Below are 23,556 nucleotides of genomic sequence, written 5' to 3' on the forward strand. Positions count from 1 at the left end.
TTTGCTTTATTTTTGTTCCTGCCCCGGCGGGGCCTGTTGTCACGATCCAGGCCTCGGGGTTTGATTTTGCGGAGGCCGTGTTCCCATTCATGCCCCCGCAGCCCGGTTTTAAGAAGTGCCAGCGGTGTGCACGCCCGATCTCCCTCACTGACCCACACAATTGGTGCTTGCAGTGCTTGGGACCGGAGCATCGGGCGGACTCCTGCACCCGCTGTGCCACTCTTAAAAAACGCACTTTGAAGAATCGTCAAATCCAACAAAATCTACTTTTCGGCACCGGCCCGACTATGGATTCGACCTCTTCATCTGCGGCACCGTCGAAATCGGCACCGACCACTTCGACGCCGCCTGAGACGACGTCGGCGCCCCCGGCGCCAGGTAAGCCGGCTAAGAAGCCTTCCACCCTTGAGCGCCCTCCCACCTCGGGGACGACACCAGTCCTCTCGGCTCCACGCCGAGCCAAGAAACGCTCCACTCCGATATCGGTGAGTGCCTCGTCATCGGCCTCCTCATCGCCGGAGTGTAGAGCGGCACCCATGGAACCAAAGAAGAAAAAAGTGGTTCCGGTGCCTCCCCTGGATGACCGCATTGCGGCCATCCTCCAGGACAAGTTGCAGGAACAACTTCACCAGCAACTTAAGCAGCTCTTACCCTCTATCTTGGCACCGCTGCTCTCGGTACCAGACCGGCCCGAGCCCCACACCGTCCAACCGGTATCCACTCCATCGGTACCTATGGACTCCTCCATGCCCATTCTCTCGGCACCACATCTCCACTCCCAGGCTGAGACTATCGCCTTGACGACGGCTGATCCTCCTCGGGACCGAGCAGGGCACCGGTCTTCCCACCCTGACCGGCACCGTTCTTCCCGGGACCGAGACAGACACAGGTCTTCCTCACCCGGTAACGTTTCGGTACGCTCAGGCAAGTCTTTGTCTAAGACTCACCATACCGAGCCTTCTACTCCGGTCTCTCGACACACACATACCGATGTCAGGGACCCGGACCTATGGGAACAATCCCCTACCGGTACCGAGGAGGATGCATCGTCGTCGGACGAAGAGCCTTCGGCACCCGATACCACATCTAAACCTGAGCAATCTTCCTTCTCTAAATTCCTCAGGGAGTTGTCGGGTGCTTTGTCTTTGCCACTGGAATCTGACTCTAAGAAGTCACAAGCTTTCCTGGAGGCATTAGATTTCGATCAGCCTCCCAAAGAGTTCCTAAAGTTACCCGTGCATGATATCCTACGGGAAACTTTTTATAAAAATTGGGAAAACCCACTGACTATCCCTGGGGCCCCCCGTAAATTGGACAGCCTCTATAGGGTTATACCAATCCCAGGATTTGATAAACCCCAACTGCCTCATGAGTCTCTCCTGGTCGAGTCCACTTTAAAGAAGACTCAGGGCTCCAGTGTCTATGCCTCCACTCCTCCTGGCAGAGAGGGCAAAACTATGGACAAGTTTGGCAAGCGGCTCTACCAGAATGTCATGCTTGCCAACAGGGCAAACAATTACTCGTTCCATTTTTCATTCTACCTGAAACATCTGGTAATGCAACTCTCTGCCATGCAAAAATACATGCCAGAGCATAAGGTTCCACTTTTCCAGCAGCACGTCTCCAGCCTGCTTCAACTAAGAAAATTTATGGTGCGCTCTATCTATGACTCTTTTGAGCTCACCTCCCGTGCATCTGCCATCGCTGTGGCTATGCGCCGCCTGGCCTGGCTCAGAGTCTCTGATCTGGACGTCAACCATCAAGACCGCTTAGCCAACGCCCCATGTCTTGGTGACGAATTATTCGGAGAGTCCCTGGATACCACCACGCAGAAACTCTCTGCCCATGAGACCAGATGGGACACTCTCATAAAACCTAAGAAAAAGGCTCCACCTGCTCGTCCTTACAGGCCACAAACCTCATATCAACGCAGGTTCTCCGCTAGGCCGCTCAATCCACCTCCACAGCAACCTAGGCGGGCCCGCCAACACCAGCACACCCAGGCTCGTGCCCAGTCTAATCAACCGGCCAAGGCTCTTCCTCCTGCCAAACCATCTCAGCCCTTTTGACTCCTCTCTCCAGGGCTTAGCCAGTCTTCCACCCTCATTGCCTCTTCCTCAGCCACTCGGAGGCAGGCTCACCATTTTCATCAGCCGTTGGGAGGTCATCACATCGGACCAGTGGGTCCTAAACATCATCCGCCACGGCTACTCTCTCAACTTCCAGACTCTTCCACCAGACAATCCTCCCGTAGAGTCTGCTTCTCTTTCAACTCAAACCCCCCTCCTCCTGAGGGAGGTCCAATCCCTCCTTCTCCTCAATGCCATCGAAGAAGTACCTCTGGAACAAAGGGGCCAGGGATTCTACTCCCGTTACTTTCTAGTTCCAAAGAAGACAGGAGACCTACGTCCCATTCTCGATCTCAGGGACCTCAACAAGTGTCTCGTCAAGGAGAAGTTAAGAATGCTCTCCCTTGCCACGCTTTACCCTCATCTCTCTCAGAACGACTGGCTATGTTCCCTGGACCTCAAGGAGGCCTACACTCACATCCCAATCAATCCATCCTCACGTCGCTACCTCCGATTTCAGGTGCACCATCGCCATTATCAGTACAAAGTGCTACCTTTTGGCCTCGCTTCATCACCCAGGGTGTTCACCAAATGCCTCATTGTGGCGGCGGCCTTCCTCAGGTCTCACAACCTCCAGGTGTTTCCCTACTTGGACGATTGGTTGGTGAAAGCACCTACGTCTCCACTTGTGCTACAAGCCACTCATCATACCATCTCTCTCCTCCATCTTCTGGGGTTCGAGATCAACTACCCCAAGTCGCATCTACTTCCCACACAGCGCCTTCAGTTCATTGGAGCAGTTCTCGACACCACACTAATGAGGGCGTTTCTCCCCTCCGACCGTCAGCGGAATCTGCTCCGCCTGTGTCGTCAGGTGCTCCTTCATCACTCCATTTCTGCCAGACAGATGATGGTCCTCCTGGGCCACATGGCCTCGACGGTGCATGTGCTTCCCCTGGCACGACCCCACCTCAGGACACCTCAATGGACTCTAGCCAACCAGTGGTCACAGACCTCGAATCTTCTTTCTCATCCCATCTCTGTGACATCGTCTCTTCAGCGATCTCTACAATGGTGGTTGAACTCCTCAAATCTTTCCAGGGGCCTTCTTTTTCATCCGCCCCCGCATTCCATGATCATCACCACGGATGCCTCCCCCTATGCATGGGGAGCTCACCTGGGAGACTTACGCACCCAAGGTCTTTGGACCCCACAGGAGCGTCGACATCACATCAATTTCCTGGAGCTACGAGCCATGTTCTACGCTCTCAAGGCTTTCCAGCACCTTCTTTGTCCTCAGGTTCTGCTCCTATGCACGGACAACCAAGTCGCCATGTACTACATAAACAAACAGGGCGGCACCGGATCTCGCCTCCTTTGTCTGGAGGCTCTTCGCATCTGGACCTGGGCCACAGCCCGCTGTCTCTTCCTCAAGGCTGTCTATATCCAGGGCGAACGGAACTCCCTGGCCGACAATCTCAGTCGCATCCTCCAACCTCACGAGTGGACCTTGGATCCTCCCACGCTCCTCTCCATTTTTGCTCGCTGGGGCACTCCGCAAGTGGACCTATTTGCAGCCCCTCACAACCATCAGCTGCCCCTGTTCTGCTCCAGACTCTTCTCTCCTCACCATCTGGCCCCGGATGCATTCCTTCTCGATTGGACGGATCGGTTCCTCTATGCCTTTCCTCCTCTACCTCTGATGTTGCGAACTTTATCCAAACTCCGCAGGGACGGAGCCACCATGATCCTCATAGCTCCCCGGTGGCCTCGTCAACATTGGTTCTCCCTCCTGCTTCAGCTCAGCTCCAGGGAGCCCATTCCTCTACCTGTGTTTCCTACTCTACTTACAAAGCAGCATCAGTCTCTACTACATCCGAATCTGTCTTCGCTCCACCTGACAGCTTGGTTTCTCTCGGGCTGACCTCTCCAGAAAATCTATCTCAGCCTGTCCGTCTCGTCTTGGACGCCTCCAGGAAACCGGCCACCCTCCAATGTTACCATCAGAAGTGGACCAGGTTCTCCTCTTGGTGCCTCCGTCATCATCACAATCCCACCTCTTTAGCGGTGGAGACTGTTCTGGACTACTTGCTCTCCCTGTCCAACGCAGGCCTCAAGTCTACCTCAATCAGAGTTCATCTCAGTGCCATCACGGCATTTCATGAGCCTGTCCTAGGAAAACCCCTCACGGCTCATCCTCTGGTTTCCCGATTCATGAGGGGCCTCTTCAACATCAAACCACCTCTGAAGCCCCCTCCAGTCGTCTGGGACCTGAATGTGGTTTTGTCTGCCCTCATGAAACCTCCTTTTGAGCCGCTTGCCACAACTTCGCTCAAATTTTTAACATGGAAGGTACTTTTCCTCATTGCCATCACCTCTGCCAGGAGGGTCAGTGAGCTTCATGCACTGGTTGCCGATCCACCGTTCACTATTTTTCACCATGACAAGGTGGTTCTGCGCACCCATCCAAAGTTCCTACCCAAGGTGGTCTCAGCTTTTCACCTCAACCAGTCCATTGTGTTGCCTGTTTTCTTTCCAAAACCCCATTCGCATCCCGGGGAACAGGCATTGCACAGTCTTGACTGCAAGCGTGCCCTGGCTTACTATCTTGATCGTACAAGGGCTCACCGCTTGTCCCCTCAGCTCTTCCTGACCTTCGACCCGAACCGTTTGGGTCGACCGGTCTCTAAACGAACGCTATCCAACTGGCTTGCAGCTTGCATCGCGTTCTGTTACGCTCGGGCCGGTCTGTCACTAGACGGTGCTGTCACGGCCCACAGGGTAAGAGCTATGGCCGCTTCTGTTGCTTTCCTCCGTTCCACGCCCATTGAGGAAATCTGCAAGGCGGCCACCTGGTCCTCAGTTCACACATTCACTTCTCACTACTGTCTGGATGCTTTCTCCAGACGGGATGGGCACTTCGGCCAATCTGTACTTCAGAATCTTTTTTCCTAATGGCCAACCATCCCTCCTCCCTCTTTGTTAGCTTGGAGGTCACCCATGCGTAAAGAATATGCTGCCTGCTTGTCCTGGGATAAAGCACAGTTACTTACCGTAACAGGTGTTATCCAGGGACAGCAGGCAGATATTCTTACGTCCCTCCCTCCTCCCCGGGTTGGCTTCTTAGCTGGCTTATACTAACTGGGGACCACGCTCTCCTCCGTCGGGCGGGAAGGCACTCGCGCACGCGCGGTGCGGCCAACTAGAACTTTCTAGTAAAAAGGTCCGTACCGAGGGCTCCGTCGGTGACGTCACCCATGCGTAAAGAATATCTGCCTGCTGTCCCTGGATAACACCTGTTACGGTAAGTAACTGTGCTTTCTCGAAGAATAAAATGTCTTAGTTTTGCTTTAATTGTTTATAGGAATAGACCTCTTTCCTCCAAAAAAAACTCGGTCATTTTGATTCCCTGATTTTAACCAAACTCGTTCCAATTTCCTTACTTTACGCTTTAAGGTCATCATTATTCCATTGTTTAGATTTGCAAGAACGTTTCTTGATGAGATGTTGTTTTTGTTTAGGAGCTAATTTATCTAAAATAGTTAAATTGGTATTTTCCCAATGTGATTCAAACTCTTTAGGAGAGTCTAGACCTTGGATTTGTTCATAAGTTGTCCAAAAGGAAGACGGATCAAAATGTATCCTTGAGATTATTTCCCTTTTTTGAGATAGTGGTCGCTTAATTGCTTTCTGACCCCATCTAAGATTAAAATAATAAATAAAATTATCTGACCATATATTTGGGCTCAATAAACCATTGGTTAATGAAATAGATGGATCAAGGATTTTGTAATGGAAAAGGTCACCAAATCCAAATGGTGGCCCTTCTCATGAGAATTGAGAAAATTCAGGGATAGTATAGTCTAGTGAAGATAGAAAGGTAATAAGGTCTGTTTTATCTGGGGAATCTTCCTCTAAGTGTAAATTGATATCACCAGGGGGAACATAAAATAAAATACAAGAGAGGGAGTCTGATAAATCTTTTCTACTTATTCTGCAGGATATTATCTCTAGAGAATTAGTAAGTCTGGATTCCAAAATGGTAAATTCAAAATTATCCTGCAGAATAATAGCAAGCCCTTCTCCTCTCTTGTTCCAGTGATCACTGCATGAGTATAGAGAGGGCTAAGATGGGTATAGAGAGGGCTAATTTAAAAACAAAGGTTCTAGACTTTAAAAAAACTAACTTTGATTGGATGGGAGTTTACGTCAAGGAATTGTCTGAATGAAGCTGCATTCAGGTTCTGGCTCTTCCAACTTGTAATACACTACATCTGTTTCTCATTTCCTTTGTAGCCCCACCTTTTCATGCCTTTATAATTCCCTTCATGAGCAACATATATTGATTCACCCTTTGTCCTGTGTGTGTCATAATTAGATTGTAAGCTCTTTTGAGAAGGAACTGTCTCTTGCATGTTTAATGTACAGCGCTGCATGAATCTGGTAGCACCATAAGAAATTAGTAGTAGTATGGTTTCACTGTGATGACAATAGAAAAGCTGGGTTTAGGCCCCATGGACTCGATTAAGAGTAGGAAACTTTAGCAACTATGGGAACCCTTTTGGAACTCTCACATAGCCCTGAGCAGGGTGTGAAATCTTTGAATTATGGATGCCTCATGTTGTGGTGGTGAGAGGGGGAGTGGGTGGGATATGAACTTTGGTATTTACAGTACTTGTTGAGTGAGTTAATGTTTGCTGTTCTCATTGCTTGTATTTAAAAAAATATTTTTCCTTTGTGCTTTTTCTTCTTAGTTTCTTTTTTCAATAAAAAAATGTTTAAAAAATGCAGTAGTGGAACCTTGTAGAGTTTTCCATCTGATCTTTACATTTTCAAGGCATTTTGAATAGTTTTTTGCAAAAAAGATCCTATTAAATATGTAATATTTTGGCATCCTTTCTTTTGCTTTCCACTGTAAATATTTTATAATTTTGGTAACTCTCTTTTTGGCAAGCCCCAATGACAAAATTATGAGAACATCATTAAAAATAAACAACCACCAATATCCAATATCATAAAAATACTGGATATCACTCTAGATACACACCTAACCATGGCTGACCACACAAACTTACTGGTGAAAAAATGTTTTTACACGCTGTGGAAGCTAAGGACCATTAAAAAATACTTTGACCCAACATACTTCAGGTTGCTGGTGCAATCGCTGATCCTATCCATCCTTGACTACTGCAACATCATCTACCTGGGTATCCCACAAAAAACAGTTAAAAAATTGAGATTAGTACAAAACACCGCTGTTCGCTTAATCTTTGGACTGAGAAAAAAAAGACCACATTAGCCCCTACTATAAAAAAAACTGCACTGGCTACCAATAGAAGCGTGAATACTATTCAAATTTGCATGTTTCAAACAAGTCTGGGGACTAGCACCTTCCTACCTGCAAACTCACTTCATTCTGCGCAACCCCACATGAACAACCAGAAACAAAAATATCTTTGCATACCCAAAGATCACAGGCTGCAGATACAAATCCTTCCTGGATAGAACCTTCGTGTTCCAAGATAATAGACAGCAAGTCTGGTTGAGAAACTGCATAAATGAACCCAAACTTACCTACAATGCATTCTGAAAATCAGTTAAAACCGCCCTATTCGACAAATTCATTGACTAAACAGACGACCCTCTCTCACTATGATATTGCCCACTGTAAACGCTAACTCAATCTCTCAGGTAACTCCAATTTTCATGTATTCTTTACCCATGGAACTCCAATTAGTATGTAACTTTTCTATTTTTAGGCTTCTTGTTATTTGCTGACTGTCCAGCCTTCTTTCAATGTGAACCGCCTAGAAGTCGCTTGACTATAGCGGTATAGAAAAATAAAGTTGTTATTATCATTCCTTCTTGTCAGGTCAAATTTAAGTAAGGTTGCTAGTGCTCTTCAACATATTTATAAACAATCTGGACCTGGAAATTGGTACACCGAGTGAGGTGATTAAATTTGCAGATGATACAAAGTTATTCAGAGTAGTGAGGACACAGAAGGATTACCAAGACCTACAACGAGACATAAACACACTCGAGGAATGGGCCATGAAATAGCAAATGAGGTTCAACTTGGATAAGTGCAAGGTGATGTATGTCGGTAACAAAAATCATATGCACGAATACTTGCCGAGAGCCCCCAGGAAAGGGACTTGGGAGTACTTGTAGGCAAGTCAATGAAGCCATCCGTTCAATGCGCGGCGGTGGCGAAAAGGGTGAACAGAATGCTAGGAATGATTAAGAAGGTTATCATGCTGCTGTTCTGGGACATGGTGCGCCCCCACCTGGAATACAGCAGCCATTTTTTCACCTGGCTTGCCTTCCAGTCCTCTTAAGGGCTCAGCAGACCAAGCCATCTCTAGCTGCAGCACAGTGAAGGGGAAGGTAAATCGAGTCATCCCCTTTCACTACACCGAAGGGCAGATTGTGTTTGGCAGTTAGCCCCACCCCCCAGCAGCCGTTTCTTCACCTGGCCTGCCTTTCAGCCCTCTTAAGGGCTCAGCAGACTAGGCCATCTCCAGCTGCAGCATGGGGAAGGGAGATAGTCTTCCCCCTTCACTGCACCGGAGGGCAGATCGTGTTTGGTGGTTAGCCCTGCCCCCAGCAGCCGTTTCTTCACCTGGCCTGCCTTCTAGCCCTCTTAAAGGCTCAGCAGACCAGGCCATTTCCAGCCGCAGCACAGTGAAGGGGAAGGGAGATCAAGTCGTCCCCCTTCACTGCACCGGAGGACAGATCATGTTTGGCGGTTAGACCCTCCCTCAGCAGCTGTTCTTCACCTGGCCTGCCTTCCAGCCCTCTTAAGGGCTCAGAAGACCAGACCATCTCCAGCCACAGCACAGTGAAGGGGAAGAGAGATCGAGTCTTTCCCCTTCACTGCACCGGAGGGCAGATCGTGTTTGGTGGTTAGCCCCGCTCCCAGCAGCCCTTTCTTCACCTGGTCTGCCTTCCAGCCCTCTTAAGGGCTTAGCAGACCAGGCCATCTCCAGCCGCAGCACAGTGAAGGGGAAGAGAGATCGAGTTGTCCCCCTTCACAGCACATCACACATCAAGACTACACATGCCACCAACATTCCAGGCTGCCCGTCTCCCCACTACATCCCCAACCCTCCTCACAACACTATACTTCACCATCCCCATCGTCACAGGTCAAGGCAAACATGGTGACCTAGGTTCCCAATACAAAAACAACCGTACCAGAAACCCTGCCAATCTCATCCCCATCCTGCCCTCCCCACCAGCAATACACTCAAATTTGCACTCTTCAATGCAAGATCAGTTAACAAGACCTTCCTCCTCCATGACCTCATCTATGACATGTGAGACGCCCTCATGGTCACCGAAATCTGGCTCCAAGACGATGGGATAGCACTAGATGAATTGTGTCCTACAGGCTACCAGGCCCTAGCCTGCTCACGCACTACTGGGAAAGGAGTTGCCACCATCGTCAAGACCTCCACCATACCAAAACTGATAATCTCTATGAACGTTCCCATCCTAGAGGCCCTAGCCTACACCATGGGCCACAAACACAAAATCACCCTCATCCTACTCTACAGAGCCCCCCCTCAACAGCAGAAGCCCTAGAGTCCCTCCTCGAATTCATCACCGAGGTATCCATCTCCCACAAACATGTGATCATCCTAGGAGTCTTCAACTTCACAGATTACCTCAACACCCCAGGAATGAGTGACAACTTCCTCTCCTCCCTCACTGACCTGGGATTCCACCAAGCTGTAACCACCCCCACACACTCAGCAGGCAACACCTTAGACCAGGGCTGCCCAAGTCCGGTCCTCGAGATCTACTGGTAGGCCAGGTTTTCAGGATATCCACAATGAATATGCATGAGCAAGATTTGCCTGCACTGCCTTCTTGGTATGCAAATCTCTCTCATGCATATTCATTGTGGATATCCTGAAAACCTGGCCTGCCAGTAGATCTCGAGGACTGGACTTGGGCAGCCCTGCCTTAGATTTAATCTTCACCCATAGGGATCTGACTGCAGAACCCCAACAAACAACCTGCACCACTACACCTGTCCCATGGTCATACCACTACCTTATTGAGTTCCAACTCCCGCTTGAAACTACCCCAGCCCCGCTATAAGGCCCTATCCCACCCACCCAACATTGAATACCTAACGCAGTCAACCCTACAGTTATGGCCGCAGGCATTCGCAATCTAAATAAAACCTTCACCCAACATCCCCACTCCATCGACCTAGCAGCCTCCACCTGGCACTCCAACATCCATCCAGTCCCTCTATAATAGCCTCGCTCAGACAAAAATAACACGAATAACCACCAACAAAACACCTGCTCCCTGGTACACCAGTGACCTCCGATCCGATCCATAAAAAGATCACTGAGGAAAGCAGAAAGAAACTGGATCAAACACCCAAATTCAGAATCCAAGCTCAATGGGAAAAAACATCTACCACCTACAAAGCCGCCATCCTAGAAGCAAAGAAAGCCTACTACTCTCACTTCCTATAGAAAGTCCCAGCCAGATCCAATCAACTGTTTGCCCTTACTAACCAACTCTTCACCAACGCCCAAGGAAAAAAACACAACAACCCAACTGAACTTGATAGTGAGACTCTCTCGGACTTCTTCCAGTCCAAGGTACAAACCATCTGCAATAATCTTGACACCGCCACCAGCACCAACCCCCCCACCAACATATCCCCAATTCAACCCCAATACTCCATCCTCTGCCACTCTATCCCAACTTCACATGGCCACCCATGCTGAGGTTCTCGAAACCCTGAGAGAACTCAAGCCCTCCAGCACCATCCTCAACCCCTGCCCATCTAGCCTTCTGCTATCCACAGAAGACGCCATGGTGGAATCTATCCTCCAAACTAACTTAGGATAGGGACACAATCACCATTTACCTCAAAATGCGCTCTAAATAGAACATTCAAGGGTCTTATGGGACACTGCAAGGCCACCCATAGATCACACATACACCCACAGTCTAAAACAAAGAAGACAGAAAAAAACTGGAGAAAAATCCTCAGTTAAGCTTCATATGGCTAAAAAAACTCCACTTATGTGTCTTCACTTTATCAAAAACAGTGGTGAAAAAATGAGGCACAGTAGCAGCCCCCCCCCCCCAAAACACCTCACATCCAGCATGCCAAAAATCTCACATACAAACATTGTGTGAAAAAAAATTGCAGTCCAGAAACAATCAGAAATATTGCAACTTGAGCAAGGAAAAAAGAAAAACTTAGCTGTCCACGAAGTCCCAGCTGTCTCCAATGAGGCTTATTCGCAAGCCCCACTACCCAGGCCTCGTGGATAAGCAGCCCACCTGACGGGGAAATCTCCGTTTCGCTCTTGCTGCATCAGGGATGAAAAACTTCCTGCGCCCTTCTATCCCCCCCCTCCTATTTAACCTCTACAGCAGACCTGTCATTGATACAGCCCAGAAGTACAATATTAAAATACACTCCTACGCTGATGACATCATGCTACTCCTCCCACTAGGCAAAAACTATCATCCCAAATCGCCAATCTCCAACTCTGCCTTTCCGACATGAAACATGGATGACTAACAACAGACTACAGGTGAATGCCTCCAAGACCGAACTTTTATGGATCAGGGAAAAAACTACCAAATACACATGCCCAACACTATCCTGGGATTCCACCTCACTAACAGCAGCAGATCAGGTACGCAGCCTAGGAATAACTTTAGACGGCCACCTGTCCCTATCCACCTACATATCTCAAGTAGTTTCCACCTCCGCCAATTGAAATGGCTCAAACCCTACATCTCCAAACCAGACCTAACCCAACTCCTCTATGCCTATGTTCTCTCCAGGATGGATTACTGCAACTCCCTATTTAACGGAGTGGCCAAAAAAGATCTCAAATGCCTCCAGCATGCACAAAACGCAGCAATCCGTCTCCTACACAGCCTCAACTACTGCGACCCCATCCCTCCGCACAGAGCACTGACTTCCAATCAACCAACGCTGCACATTCAAAGCCCTGGTTATAGCGCATAAAAAAAACTTATGCCACCACCCCAGCCTACATAGGATCCAAGCTAACCCTGTACATCCCCACCTGCCTCCTCCGCTCTGAAACGGAGAAACGCCTATGCATCCCCCCAGGAAGGTCTCTCCTGTCAGAAACTGCCCGCAAACACTCCTACAGCCACTTCATCCCCCAACTCTGGAACCAACTCCCCCCGCAAATCAGATTACAGAACTCATTGATGACCTTCCGGAAAGCTGTAAAGACCCTCCTCTTCAACTAAAATTCCAACAGCAATCAACCCCCATCGCCCCCTAAAATTCCACCTTCCTCCTGCACCCACTTCTCCATTCTTAACCTATATTTAAGTTGCTGTATAGTTTTTGTATTGTCTAAATCAGGGGTGCCCACACTTTTTGGGCTTGCGAGCTACTTTTAAAATGACCAAGTCAAAATGATCTACCAATAATGAAATTTTTTTTAAAAAACCACAAAGCACACTGAAAGGCAGAGAAAATATTAATTATCATTCATATTCCGGGGTTTTTTCAAAAAGGTCACAGCAGATGACTCTATGCAATGTCACCTCAGTAACAACCATACACAAATAGACAAATATACTCCCTCCCTTTTTACTGAACCACACTAGCAGTTTTTAGCACAGGGAGTTGCGCTGAATGCCCGCGCTGCTCTCAATGCTCATAGGCTCCCTGCGCTAAAAAACGTTATTGTGGTTTAGTAAAAGGGAGCCATAATGCAAAATATAGACAGCAGAGATATAAATTCTCAAAATGGACACATTTTGATCTCTAAATTGAAAATAAAATCATTTTTCCTACCTTTGTTGTTTGGTGATTTCATGAGTCTGGTTGCACTTTCTTCTTCTGACTGTGCATCCAATCTTTCTTCCCTTCTTTCAGCCTCCTATATGTTTCCTCTCCTCCAGACCTCATTCTCTCCTCCAACTTTTTCTTTCTGTTTCCTTGCCTCCCTTTCTTTCTGTCTCCCTGTTCCCCCTTCTTTCTGTCTCCCTGCTTGCTCCCTTTCTTTCTTTCTTTCTCCCTCCCCTCCCCCAAGCCACTCAGTTTGCCACCGCTGCCATCGGGGAACAGCCCCCAAGCCACCACCGCCCCAAGCACTCCCTGCAGAAGCATTGTGCTGACCAGCATTCCGCTTCCCAACGTCAATTCTGACTTAGGAGAGGAAGTTCCAGGCCAACCAGGCATTTCTCCCCATTCCATCCAGCCTGAGCCCCATCTCTCCTTGATCCAGCATTTCCCTTCTGTGTCTGTCAGAATTACCATTCCACCTATTTTCCAGCATCACCCTTCTTTGTGTCCATCTCACCTATATCCCTATCTCACCACTTTTTCAGAATCTTCATTTGTCTCTGTCCTTGTCTTTACCCCATGTTCACCATTTGCCCTTTCAATGTCTTTATCTCCCCCCCTTTTTCAGCATTACTTCCATGTCTCTATTTCACCTCCTCTTCATGTCCCCTCTGTACCTCTATCCTTATTCAGTAGATCCTGCTTACCCTTTCTCTTCTTTGTGTCACTATCTCCATTTTCAGCTTTCTGCCCTTGTAGCCAGAATTTTTCCACCCTACCTCCGCTCCGGCCCAGCCCCGTATGAAATATTTCCTTTTGTTTCCCTCCCCTCTCTCTTTCTCTCTCTCTCGTTCTCCTCCCTCACCCACGAGTCCTGCATCTGGCCCTCTCCCTTCCACCTGCATCCAGCCACACACCCTGCCTTGTGGCCCTCTTCAGCAACTCGTCAGCAACAATGATCAAGACAGGCTGCCGACATCGAGGCCTTCCCTCTGCGAGTCCTGCTTTTGTAGAAAAAGGAAGTTGAAACAAGCGGGACTTGCAAAGGGTAGGCCCCGATGTCAGAAGTTTGTGTCGATTGCTGCTGCTGAATTGCCTAAGAGAGCCGCGGAGCAGAGGGTGTGGCCGGATGCAAGTAGAAGGGAGAGGGCCAGATAGGAAGGCTGTAGATGCTCCGGAGCATGACATCTACCCCAGCCAGGATGATTTCTTTTTCAGGCTGCTGCCGCCGCCACCGCCCCCCACACACACCGAAATGAAAAAAACAGACTAAACTGGATGCCCGGCGTCGTCCTCTTTGACGTCCAGGAGAGGAAGGCTGATCGGCCGGTAGATCGGGACAGCAACACGAGTCTATCACGGGATGGGCTCCGTGATCGACTCACGTTGCCTTCCCGATCTACCGGTCGATCGCGATCGACGTATTGGGCACCCCTGGTCTAAATGTATTCCACTGTGAATGTTCGCTTGTAACCCGTTCTGAGCTATTGGGAGGATGGGATAGAAATCGAATTAAATAAATAAATACTGCATACAACACTGGTTGCCGTACATAGTACTACTCGAAAGGGTCCAGAGAAGAGCGATAAAAATGGTTAAGGGACTAGAAGAGTTGCTGTACAATAAGAGGCTAGAGAAACTGGGCCGCTTCTCCCTTGAAAAGAGGAGACAGAGGGGACATGATTGAAACATTCAAGATATTGAAGGGAATTAACTTATTAGAGAAAGAAAGATTGTTCACCCTCTCCAAGGTGGAGAGAACGAGAGGGCACTCTAAAGTTAAAAGGGGATAGATTCCGTACAAACGTAAAGAAGTTCTTCTTCACCCTGAGAGTGGTAGAAATGTGGAATGCTCTTTCAGAGGCTGTTATAGGGGAAAGCACCCTCCAGGGATTAAAGAAAAGGTTAGATAAGTTCCTGCTTAACCAGAACATACGCAGGTAAGGCTAGACGCAAATAGGGCACTGGTCTTTGACCTATGGGCCGCCACGCAAGTGGACTTCGGAGCACGATGGACCACTGGTCTGACCAAGCAGTGGCAGTTCTTATATAGATAAAGCCAAAGTTTAAATACTAAAATGTACATGTAGAACAATTAATCTTTGATTTTATTATTTGAATTTCTTGAACACAGACTAAATGGGGCTTGATTTTGTTTTGTGATGTCACATTTTGTATCAATATATTTGAAATCACAAATCAGAGCAGATTTGATTAATTTAAAAATGTTTTATAGAACTTATTTTACTTTTTTTTCCAACAGGCGCTACGTGTAATGGCCAAAATTATGCGAGAATGTTGGTATGCTAATGGAGCAGCAAGACTAACAGCTTTGCGGATTAAGAAAACGTTTATCGCAGCTCAGTCAGCAGGAGGGCATAAAAATGTAATTTTGGCATAGGAACTGAAACATTAAAATACATAGTGACTGGTTCATTCATTTTGATCTTAATTGTTCTACCTCACCAAGGAAACAGATGGATTTTGCTGCCATTTTAAACTTCATAGGAACTTCAGTTACCAACTCTTATCATCTTGCAGATATTACTAAAGATGAACTGTGGGTGAAGGTCCTTTTTCTGCACTGTCTACCACCAGCTTCCCAAGACATTTGTAAAAATATAGTGTAGCTTAGCTTTATTTTTATTAACCAAAAAACTCAACCTAAATTATGTTCATTGATGGTCTTAACATTTTTTAAATAATGGATTTGCTATACGTAGTATATTATCTTTTTAATAGAGAAAGTAATTTTATACCTTGTTGGTACACTACAGATGTTTGGATCCCTTGTATGAATTTAATGTAGATTTTTCAGTTTACTGTGATATATATGTTTGTGGAAATTAGGACTATGTTTTATAGTATACGTCAATTTATTTATAAAAATGACTTCATGTAGTTGTAAGGAGCACAAGATATCCAATTATATTGAACTCTGAACTATACATGCCTTTGAGAATCAATTGTATTATATTTGCAAGTGCCATTTTTCCAGAGGGTAAAATAGATTTGTTATGGTGAATTATTTCCTTTGTCTTATTTGGGCATTAAATAAACTTTAAAGTGCTCCAGAACCTTATTTTACTGGAGATATAACAATTGTCATACATTCCCTTTGTTATGTAACATTGCTATCCTTTAATGCTAGCCATCTGATAGTTCTATAGAATCCTGTTAAACTAAATGTGATTTATTAGATACAATTCCACACATCATACTTCAGGAGCTAGAAAAGGTGCAAAGGGGAAAGCACAAAAAGATAATAAAATAAGTTGCCTCTCAAGAAAAGGTAAGCAGACTAGGCCACCTTCATTTGGAAACAAAATCGCAGGTCTGAAGGTGGACTCTAATGTAGGTGCAGTGAACAGATCTTAGTGTAATGAAATTTGGATTAAGAGATGAATATCCCAGGCTGTGTCAGCTCTTCAGAAAAAACTTAGAGCTCAGTATAAAAAGCATAATAGTAGATGCTGAAGTAAAGGGAGAGGAGGGAGAAATTAAATTAGATTGCCCAGGAATAACTTAGTATTGTACAGATCATCAGAACTGCCCAAACTGCAGGAAAATACAAAAGAAAATAATGATGATTAGAAAATGTATGTGCTCCCACAATGGGAAAATGAAGGAAAAACTCTTGAGTGGAATCATTTGATCCATAATCATTATCTGTCTATTAACATATATTCTTTGCTTTGAAAAATTAAACTAAAAATATGCCTTTCAGCGCTATAGAAACGATAAATAGTAGTAAAAATTTGTTGTGTATACCAAAATAATAGAAGAATATGTATAAAAAATGTAACATTAGAAAGACTTGGCAGTATAAAATTAGATGGCGAGCTAAGGGCTAGATTCTCAAACCTTACTGAGCCTTTAACAATGGTTGCTAAACCAGCTCCAGCCGGTTTAGCGTGGCAGCATTTTACCGCCTAATTATCAAAATGGCTCACTGTGGTCTTTTCCGAGCTTTTTAGCAGCCTCTGACTTTGCCATGCAAATGTATAACAACGAGATCATCAATAACAAAATGGTAGTAAAATGGACTCATTAATATTTAAATGAGCACTCCAGGTGATTCTTCAAGTGCAGCGTCGGTTTTTGCTGACCAAAAATTATTAGCTGGTCCGGGGGTGCCGGTACTTTGAAAAGCACGCCTCAGGCATATGTTTCTGGCTGTGGCTCATGATGTTTGTTTGTTTGTTTTTTTAAATACACCATGTACACAAATTACAGGATAGTTTTTGGGGAAAATCTCAAAAATACCCATGGGAAGCTGCATGTGACACGCACCTATGACGTGTACATATATTGCACCCAATAAGGCGTGCCTATGGCATAGCTTTTCCTGGCACATGGCACACATTTACTCTGCTTTCTGTGAACTATTCTGCACATGTGCCTATCACCAGCAACTCATCTCATGTAAATTTGGCAACCCTACGTGAACCTCTATGAAACTCATTTGCATGCACGGTTCTTCAAGAATGATGTGCCTTTTTGAGATCATTACATTTACCTCAACGATAGCGGCCCGCCTGATTTTATCGATGATATTAGGGAATCCGACCCTAACTTGCAGTGAAGATATTATAAAATCATGACAAAGCTGTTGACATTAGGTGGTTTTCCAATCTGAATGCATTTTCAGTACGTTAAGGATCCTTTCCAACTACTGTAAATAAGGCAGAATTATTGGCACAATTATATGTGTGTTTCGGGGGGGGGGGGGAGTGTCAGTATTAAAAGTTAACTTACTGCACTAGCTCAGATTTCGTTACAGGTTATGATTTCAAGTGTGTATGAATTTGTTCTTTTAGCAAACTGCATTACCAGTACATTAAGGATCCTTTCCATCTACTGTGGAGAAGGTAGAATTATTGGCACAATTGTGTGTATTTCTGTGGGGGGAGGGGGAAGGGGTGTCAGTATTAAAAGTTAACTTACTGCACTAGCTCAGATTTTTACAAGTCATGATTATTTCAAGTGTGTATGGATTTGTTTGTTCTTTTAGCAGTCTATTTTGATGGCATGTGAGCTGTTTTTTCTTTTGGTACTATACAACATGTTCTCGATATGCGTAACTCTAGGGAGGTACACAAACTGGTGGGGGTATGTGGCACTGTGTGGGTCTAATGCCCTCCTTCCTCCTCAACCTGCTGGTGGAGCCACTCACCGCCTCCCCAGCAATTCATTTTGCAGGGAGGGAGAAATGTTACACTGAGGGGAAGAGAGATGTTAGATCCAAAGAAGGGTGATAGGAAGGAGAAAGGTCAGACCACTGGAAGGGGGAGGGAAGGAGAGGGATGCCAGACTCTGGGAAGAAGGGGAAGAGAAATGCCAGGCTGCAGGAACGATGGGGGAAAGGGAAACATGGAAAAGTAGATTTTGAGGAGAAAGCGGAAAGATGGATGTAGGGCTGAAAGTGAAGAGAAAAACAGTCAAAGGATAAGAAGGCCCTGGAAACACAGCATGGAGAGAAGGAAGTGCAATCAGAGACTGGAAAAGGATGATTAGAAAAGTAAAATCACCAGAAAACAAAGGTAGGGAAAATGATTTTATATTCAAATTTAGTGATTGAAATGTCAGTTTTGAGAATTTATATCTGCTGTCTATTTTGCACTATATTTGTCTTTTTCTGTAGCTGTTACTGAGGTGACATTGCATTTTTTAAAGTCATCTGCTGTGACCTCTTTGAAAAAACCCCACCAATATAAATGATTAAAACTTTATGTGTACAGTAGTTTAATTTTGTGGTTACTGTTATGTATTAATAAGATTATGTTGTGTGTGTATGAAAAACGAATAGAATAAATTGCATTACAATTAGTACTACTAGGGGGGGACTTGAGCAGTTTGTAGTCGAGATACTTGGTTGATATTTGTTAGATTTAGGGGGTACTTGACTTGAAGTTGAGAAACACTGCTCTAGAGGTTCATAGGGCGCTCTAGCCAGCGCTTATAGGACCAAATTAGAACTCCATGATGGACAAGGCTGTTGCACCAGAGGATGGAAGCACAAAGTGCCCTTCTAAAAACCTGGCCACATCTGGATGTGTGGCTAAGGTGCTCTTATTAACCCTAGGCTTACACCCACAATCTGAACTTTCAAGGAGACAACCGCTAGGCCTTTTTCCATTCCTTCCTGCAGGAAGTCGAGCACAACATATATCGGTGCCGAACTCTGGTCCTGACTCTTCGGAGCGCCCCAAGCTTGGAAGCACTTACAGGCTTCCACATATGCAGGCTTCCTACAGCTTAGAAGGATGGAGACTACTCTAGCCCAGTGTTCTTCAACCTTTTTATACCTATGGACCAGCGGAAATGAAATAATTATTTTGTGGACCGGCAAACTAAAAAGACTGAAATTTTTAAAAACCCCATTGCCGCCCCGTCCCCGCGAGCTCAGTCTCATTAACCATCTGATCCCATCCGCACAAGTCTCAAATAGTTATGATTTTATATTGAACATATTTTATTAAAGTATAAAAAGAAACAATATTCTGTACAATTGTCATTTTATAAATATAAATAATACAGGGTAAGGATCAACAAAACCCCCGTATCCCCTCCCCTTCACATATATCCCCTCTACTATCAAGAAAACTGAATAAGCCAAATTATTACAGAATGCTACACAAATATCATGCTAACAGAATACCGCAGTCACACATGGCAGGAATGGTGTTAGGGGGAGTGGAACTAGGGCTACTGCCTCCTGGTCAGAAAGAGCCCTAAGCCAGCTGGACGTTAAAGACGTAATGCCTGGGCTTTGCACTCCCCAGTTATGTCTAACATCAGCTCTAGCAAGATACATATTTTAAATCTGATATATTCTAATCACAAGATAGAAATAAAATTATTTTTTTCTACCTTTTGTCATCTCTGGTTTCTGCTTTCATCGTCTTTTCACTCTCTTCCATCCAGCGTCTGCCCTCTGTCTCTTCAATCCAGCATTTGCCTCTTCAACCCACTGTCTGCCCTCTACCCCTCCCCCTCCCATATGATATCTGCGTTCTTTCTATGCCCCTCTCTCCTACACCAGATCTAACATCTTTGTCTCTCTTTTCTTATTTTTCATCTGACCCCCCCCTTCCCAGCATCAATCTCTCTCTACTTTGTCATTCCTCTGTCTCTCCCCTTTCCCTCATCTGATCTCTCCATTCCATCCTGACTCCTTCCCCTCCTCTAATCTCCCTGCCAGCTGTTTCCTTCCAATGTTCCTCCTCCCCTGTCCAGCAGTACCTTCTCCCTTTCTTCCTCCCCTTATCCAACAGTAATTCTCATCCCTTCCCCTTCTCCCCTGTCAGCAGTATCCCCTTCACCTCCCTTGTCTAGGAGTACCCCTTCTCCCTTTCCTACTCCCCTTATCCAACAGTAATTCTCGTCCCTTCCCTTTCTCCCCTGTCAGCATTAGCCCCTTCCCCTCCCTTGTCCAGGAGTACCCCTTCTCCCTTTCCTCTTCCCCTTATCCAACAGTAATTCTCGTCCCTTCCCTTCTCTCCTGTCAGCATTAGCCCCTTCCCCTCCCTTGTCCAGGAGTACCCCTTCTCCCTTTCCTCCTCCCCTTATCCAACTAATTCTCATCCCTTCCCTTTCCCTTCTCCCCTGTCAGCAGTAGCCCCTTCCCCTCCCTTGTCCAGGAGTACCCCTTCCCTCTTCAGCAAATGTTTCCTCTATGTAGGCTAGCGGCAGCTCTGTGTGCTTTTAACTTCGGCACACAACTGCCCCTAAGCAGTATTTTAGCCGCGGTTTCATGAGGCTAAAATACTTCTCTGCCAGGCTTTGTACCCTGTCCCCCCCCTCTGGTGGTCTAGTGGTAGGGCGGACAGGGACAGGGCACAGAGCAGGCAGGTCTAGTGGCAGGCAGACCCCATACCCCCCAGGTACCCCCCCCCCAGTACCTTACATCATCCCCCAAGTACCCCCAGTACCTTTTTTAATCATCCCCCCTCTTGTACCTTTAATCATACCCCCCTGTAGCTTTTTTATCATACCCTCCCTTTGTACCTTTAATCATACCCCCTTTGTTCCTTTTTAATCATATCCCTCCCTTTGTACCTTTTTAATCATAGCCCCCCTTGTTCCTTTTTAACCATATCCCCCCTTTGTACCTTTTATATCATATCCCCCCCTTTTTTTTTTACTTTTAAAAAAAAAAAAAACCCCACAACCCGTACCTTTTTTAATTCTTCCCTCACTGGCTCTACATTATTTTCTGGCAGCATTATTTTAGAGTCCCGCAAGAACTGCCAGCCATTCAGAAAGCGGAGTGGGCCCAAGCAGAAGTATGTAAAGCTTAGCCCTGCCCACCATGCTCCTGACTCATGCACCGGGAAGTAATACAGAGACGTCGAGGGAGGGATATACACTGGACCACTAGGCTTAGAAACAGGTATGGCAGTGGTGGTGGCGGGGGGGGGGGGGCCACGTGCGATGCGATGCGGAGGGGTGGTGTTTTTTTCCAATTGTATGGGGCAGGGGGACGAGAGGTGCATAAATGTAGTGCGGCTGCTGCACGGGGGCGGCGGGGAGCATTGCTATAAGGTCACACACTAAAGAGCCATTCCATAAGACCAATTTAATGATTGAAATGTACTTGAGACGTTATAGATGTGCAGACTGCTGAGAAGACAGGGAAACTTTTTGGGTCGCTCATTCTCCCTTCCTCCTGGCTTTCACCATTATTGAAATCTCTCTACTGGGACTCCCTAAATAACCTATTTTCAATAGTATCCTTCAAGGATACCTCTCACCAAACTCACCCAAAGCTCCTGGGTGACTGCTTTTCCCCGCATCTCAATTTAAAAGCTGCTCTATCTCCTTTTTAAACTTTAGTGCCAGCAGCCTGTTTCCATCCTGTTAAGGTGGAGTCCATCCTTTCAGAACAAGCTACCCCTGTCCCAGAAGGTTGCCCAGTTCCTAACAAATCTAAACCCCTCCTCCCTGCACCATCGTCTCAACCATGCATTGAGACTTCGGAGCTCTGCCTGTCATTTGGGTCCTGCCCGTAGAACTAGGAGAATTTCTGAAAATGCTACCCTGGAGGAATTCGAGCGTGTACTCCTGTATAGTATCCAGCACCCAGTGATCTGTGGTGATCTTTGTCCATGCTTCCCAATAGGCCAATAACCTCCCTCCGATGCTTGGAGGGTCAGCTGATGACCTTAAATCATAACTTCCTTTTGAGAGCTGTGGCAGAGCAGGATCCTGAAGATGGGGGGGAAGGGTACCTGGTCCCTCCAAATCTTTGGAGCCTTGAAAAGATCTCTGGCTGAAGGCCCTCCTGAGAACTGGCGATATTGTCTGCAGGTCCAAAAATTACTGCGACCTGACCCTCTAGGGGCTCGAGGTCTGCTGTCAAGTAAAGACTGCAGCTTGCAATCCTGTACACTGGTCATAAGATCATCCAGACCTTTCGCAAAGAATAAATGTACCTTAAATGGTAACTTACTCAAGGTTGCCTTAGAGAAAGAATCTCCCACCCACTGTCTAATCCACAGTATCCTTCAGGCAGAAATGGAATAAGCAGATATTTTGCTCACATTTCTGAAAAGATCATACACAGCATCAGCTACATCACCCACTCCAGACATTAGAAACTAGTGAGCCTTTCTGGCAATTGCCTCCAGATCATGGTGCAACTTGAAGTGGCAAGCCGGGGTGACAAAAGACACCAGTGCAGTTGCTTTTAAACCTGAGGCTGTAGCCTCAAAGAGCTTATGAACAAAATCCAGCCTGCATTCCTGGGCATTTTTTTTTTTTAATTCTTTATTTATTCAATTGTAATTGAATTATAACATATTATATGTCTCAGGAAACAGAAAATAGCTATTACATACAAATTATACAAACATAAAATCATGGAAAATGTGTCAAAAATAGTCATATAGTTAAATCCCTTGTAAGTCCTGAAGTGACGGGGGAGAAAATTATGAGGAAAGAGAGGCACACAAAATTAAGAAATAGTACTAAGCAATTGACAGCTTCTCAGGACTAAAAATTAAATTAAACTTCCTTCTTCTTTAGGCTAATCTCCTATTTCTTCCCTTGGTTCCCTAACTTGGACCTGTATCTTGCGCTTATTTTCAAGAAAAGCCTTTAATTGTTTGGGATCAAAGAAAAGATACCTATTTGATTCATACAGAATTAAGCATTTACAGGGAAAACGTAAGAAGAAATGAACTCCCAGGGATAACACCTGAGGGCGTAACAACAAAAACTGTTTTCTTTTTTCCTGTGTATCTACACAGACATCGGGAAATACCCACACTTTTCCTCCCAAAAACAATTTTTCATTATTTCAAAAGTACAGCCTCAACACCCAGTCTTTATCAGACTCAAAAACAAATGTCACCAGGAGCGTAGATCTCACGCTCTTCCTCTAAGGATGTTTCCAATAACTGAGTGACATTCAAACTATCCAGGGACAAATCTCCCCTGACCTGAGGTTGTCGTTTTTTCATCAGAACAAAGTAAACTCTGGAGAATGGAGGCACCGCTTCCTTAGGAACCCCCAGAACTTCCATCAGATATCTCTTAAGCAGTTCAATGGGAGATATATTCTTGGCTTGAGGAAAGTTAACAAAACGTAGATTTAACCGACTGGTATAATTCTCCATTTTTTCAACTTTGTTTCTCAGTCCCACTAACCTGACTAAA

At 45.9% G+C, this 23,556-nt stretch overlaps 1 protein-coding gene across 1 annotated transcript in view; it reads left to right on the forward strand.

Moving 5' to 3' along the window:
• The window catches only part of LOC117353639 (TGF-beta receptor type-1-like), a 198,858-nt gene extending 180,221 nt beyond the window's left edge, over positions 1-18,637 (forward strand). Inside the window, 2 exon segments of the mRNA XM_033929807.1 lie at positions 15,158-15,244; positions 15,246-18,637. Of these exon segments, the coding sequence (XP_033785698.1) occupies positions 15,158-15,244; positions 15,246-15,284 (126 nt within the window). The 3' untranslated portion in view covers positions 15,285-18,637.
• Positions 18,638-23,556: the final 4,919 nt, after the last annotated feature.

Source organism: Geotrypetes seraphini, chromosome 2 (genome assembly GCF_902459505.1).
Source record: "Geotrypetes seraphini chromosome 2, aGeoSer1.1, whole genome shotgun sequence".
NCBI classification, from domain to species: Eukaryota; Metazoa; Chordata; class Amphibia; order Gymnophiona; family Dermophiidae; genus Geotrypetes; species Geotrypetes seraphini.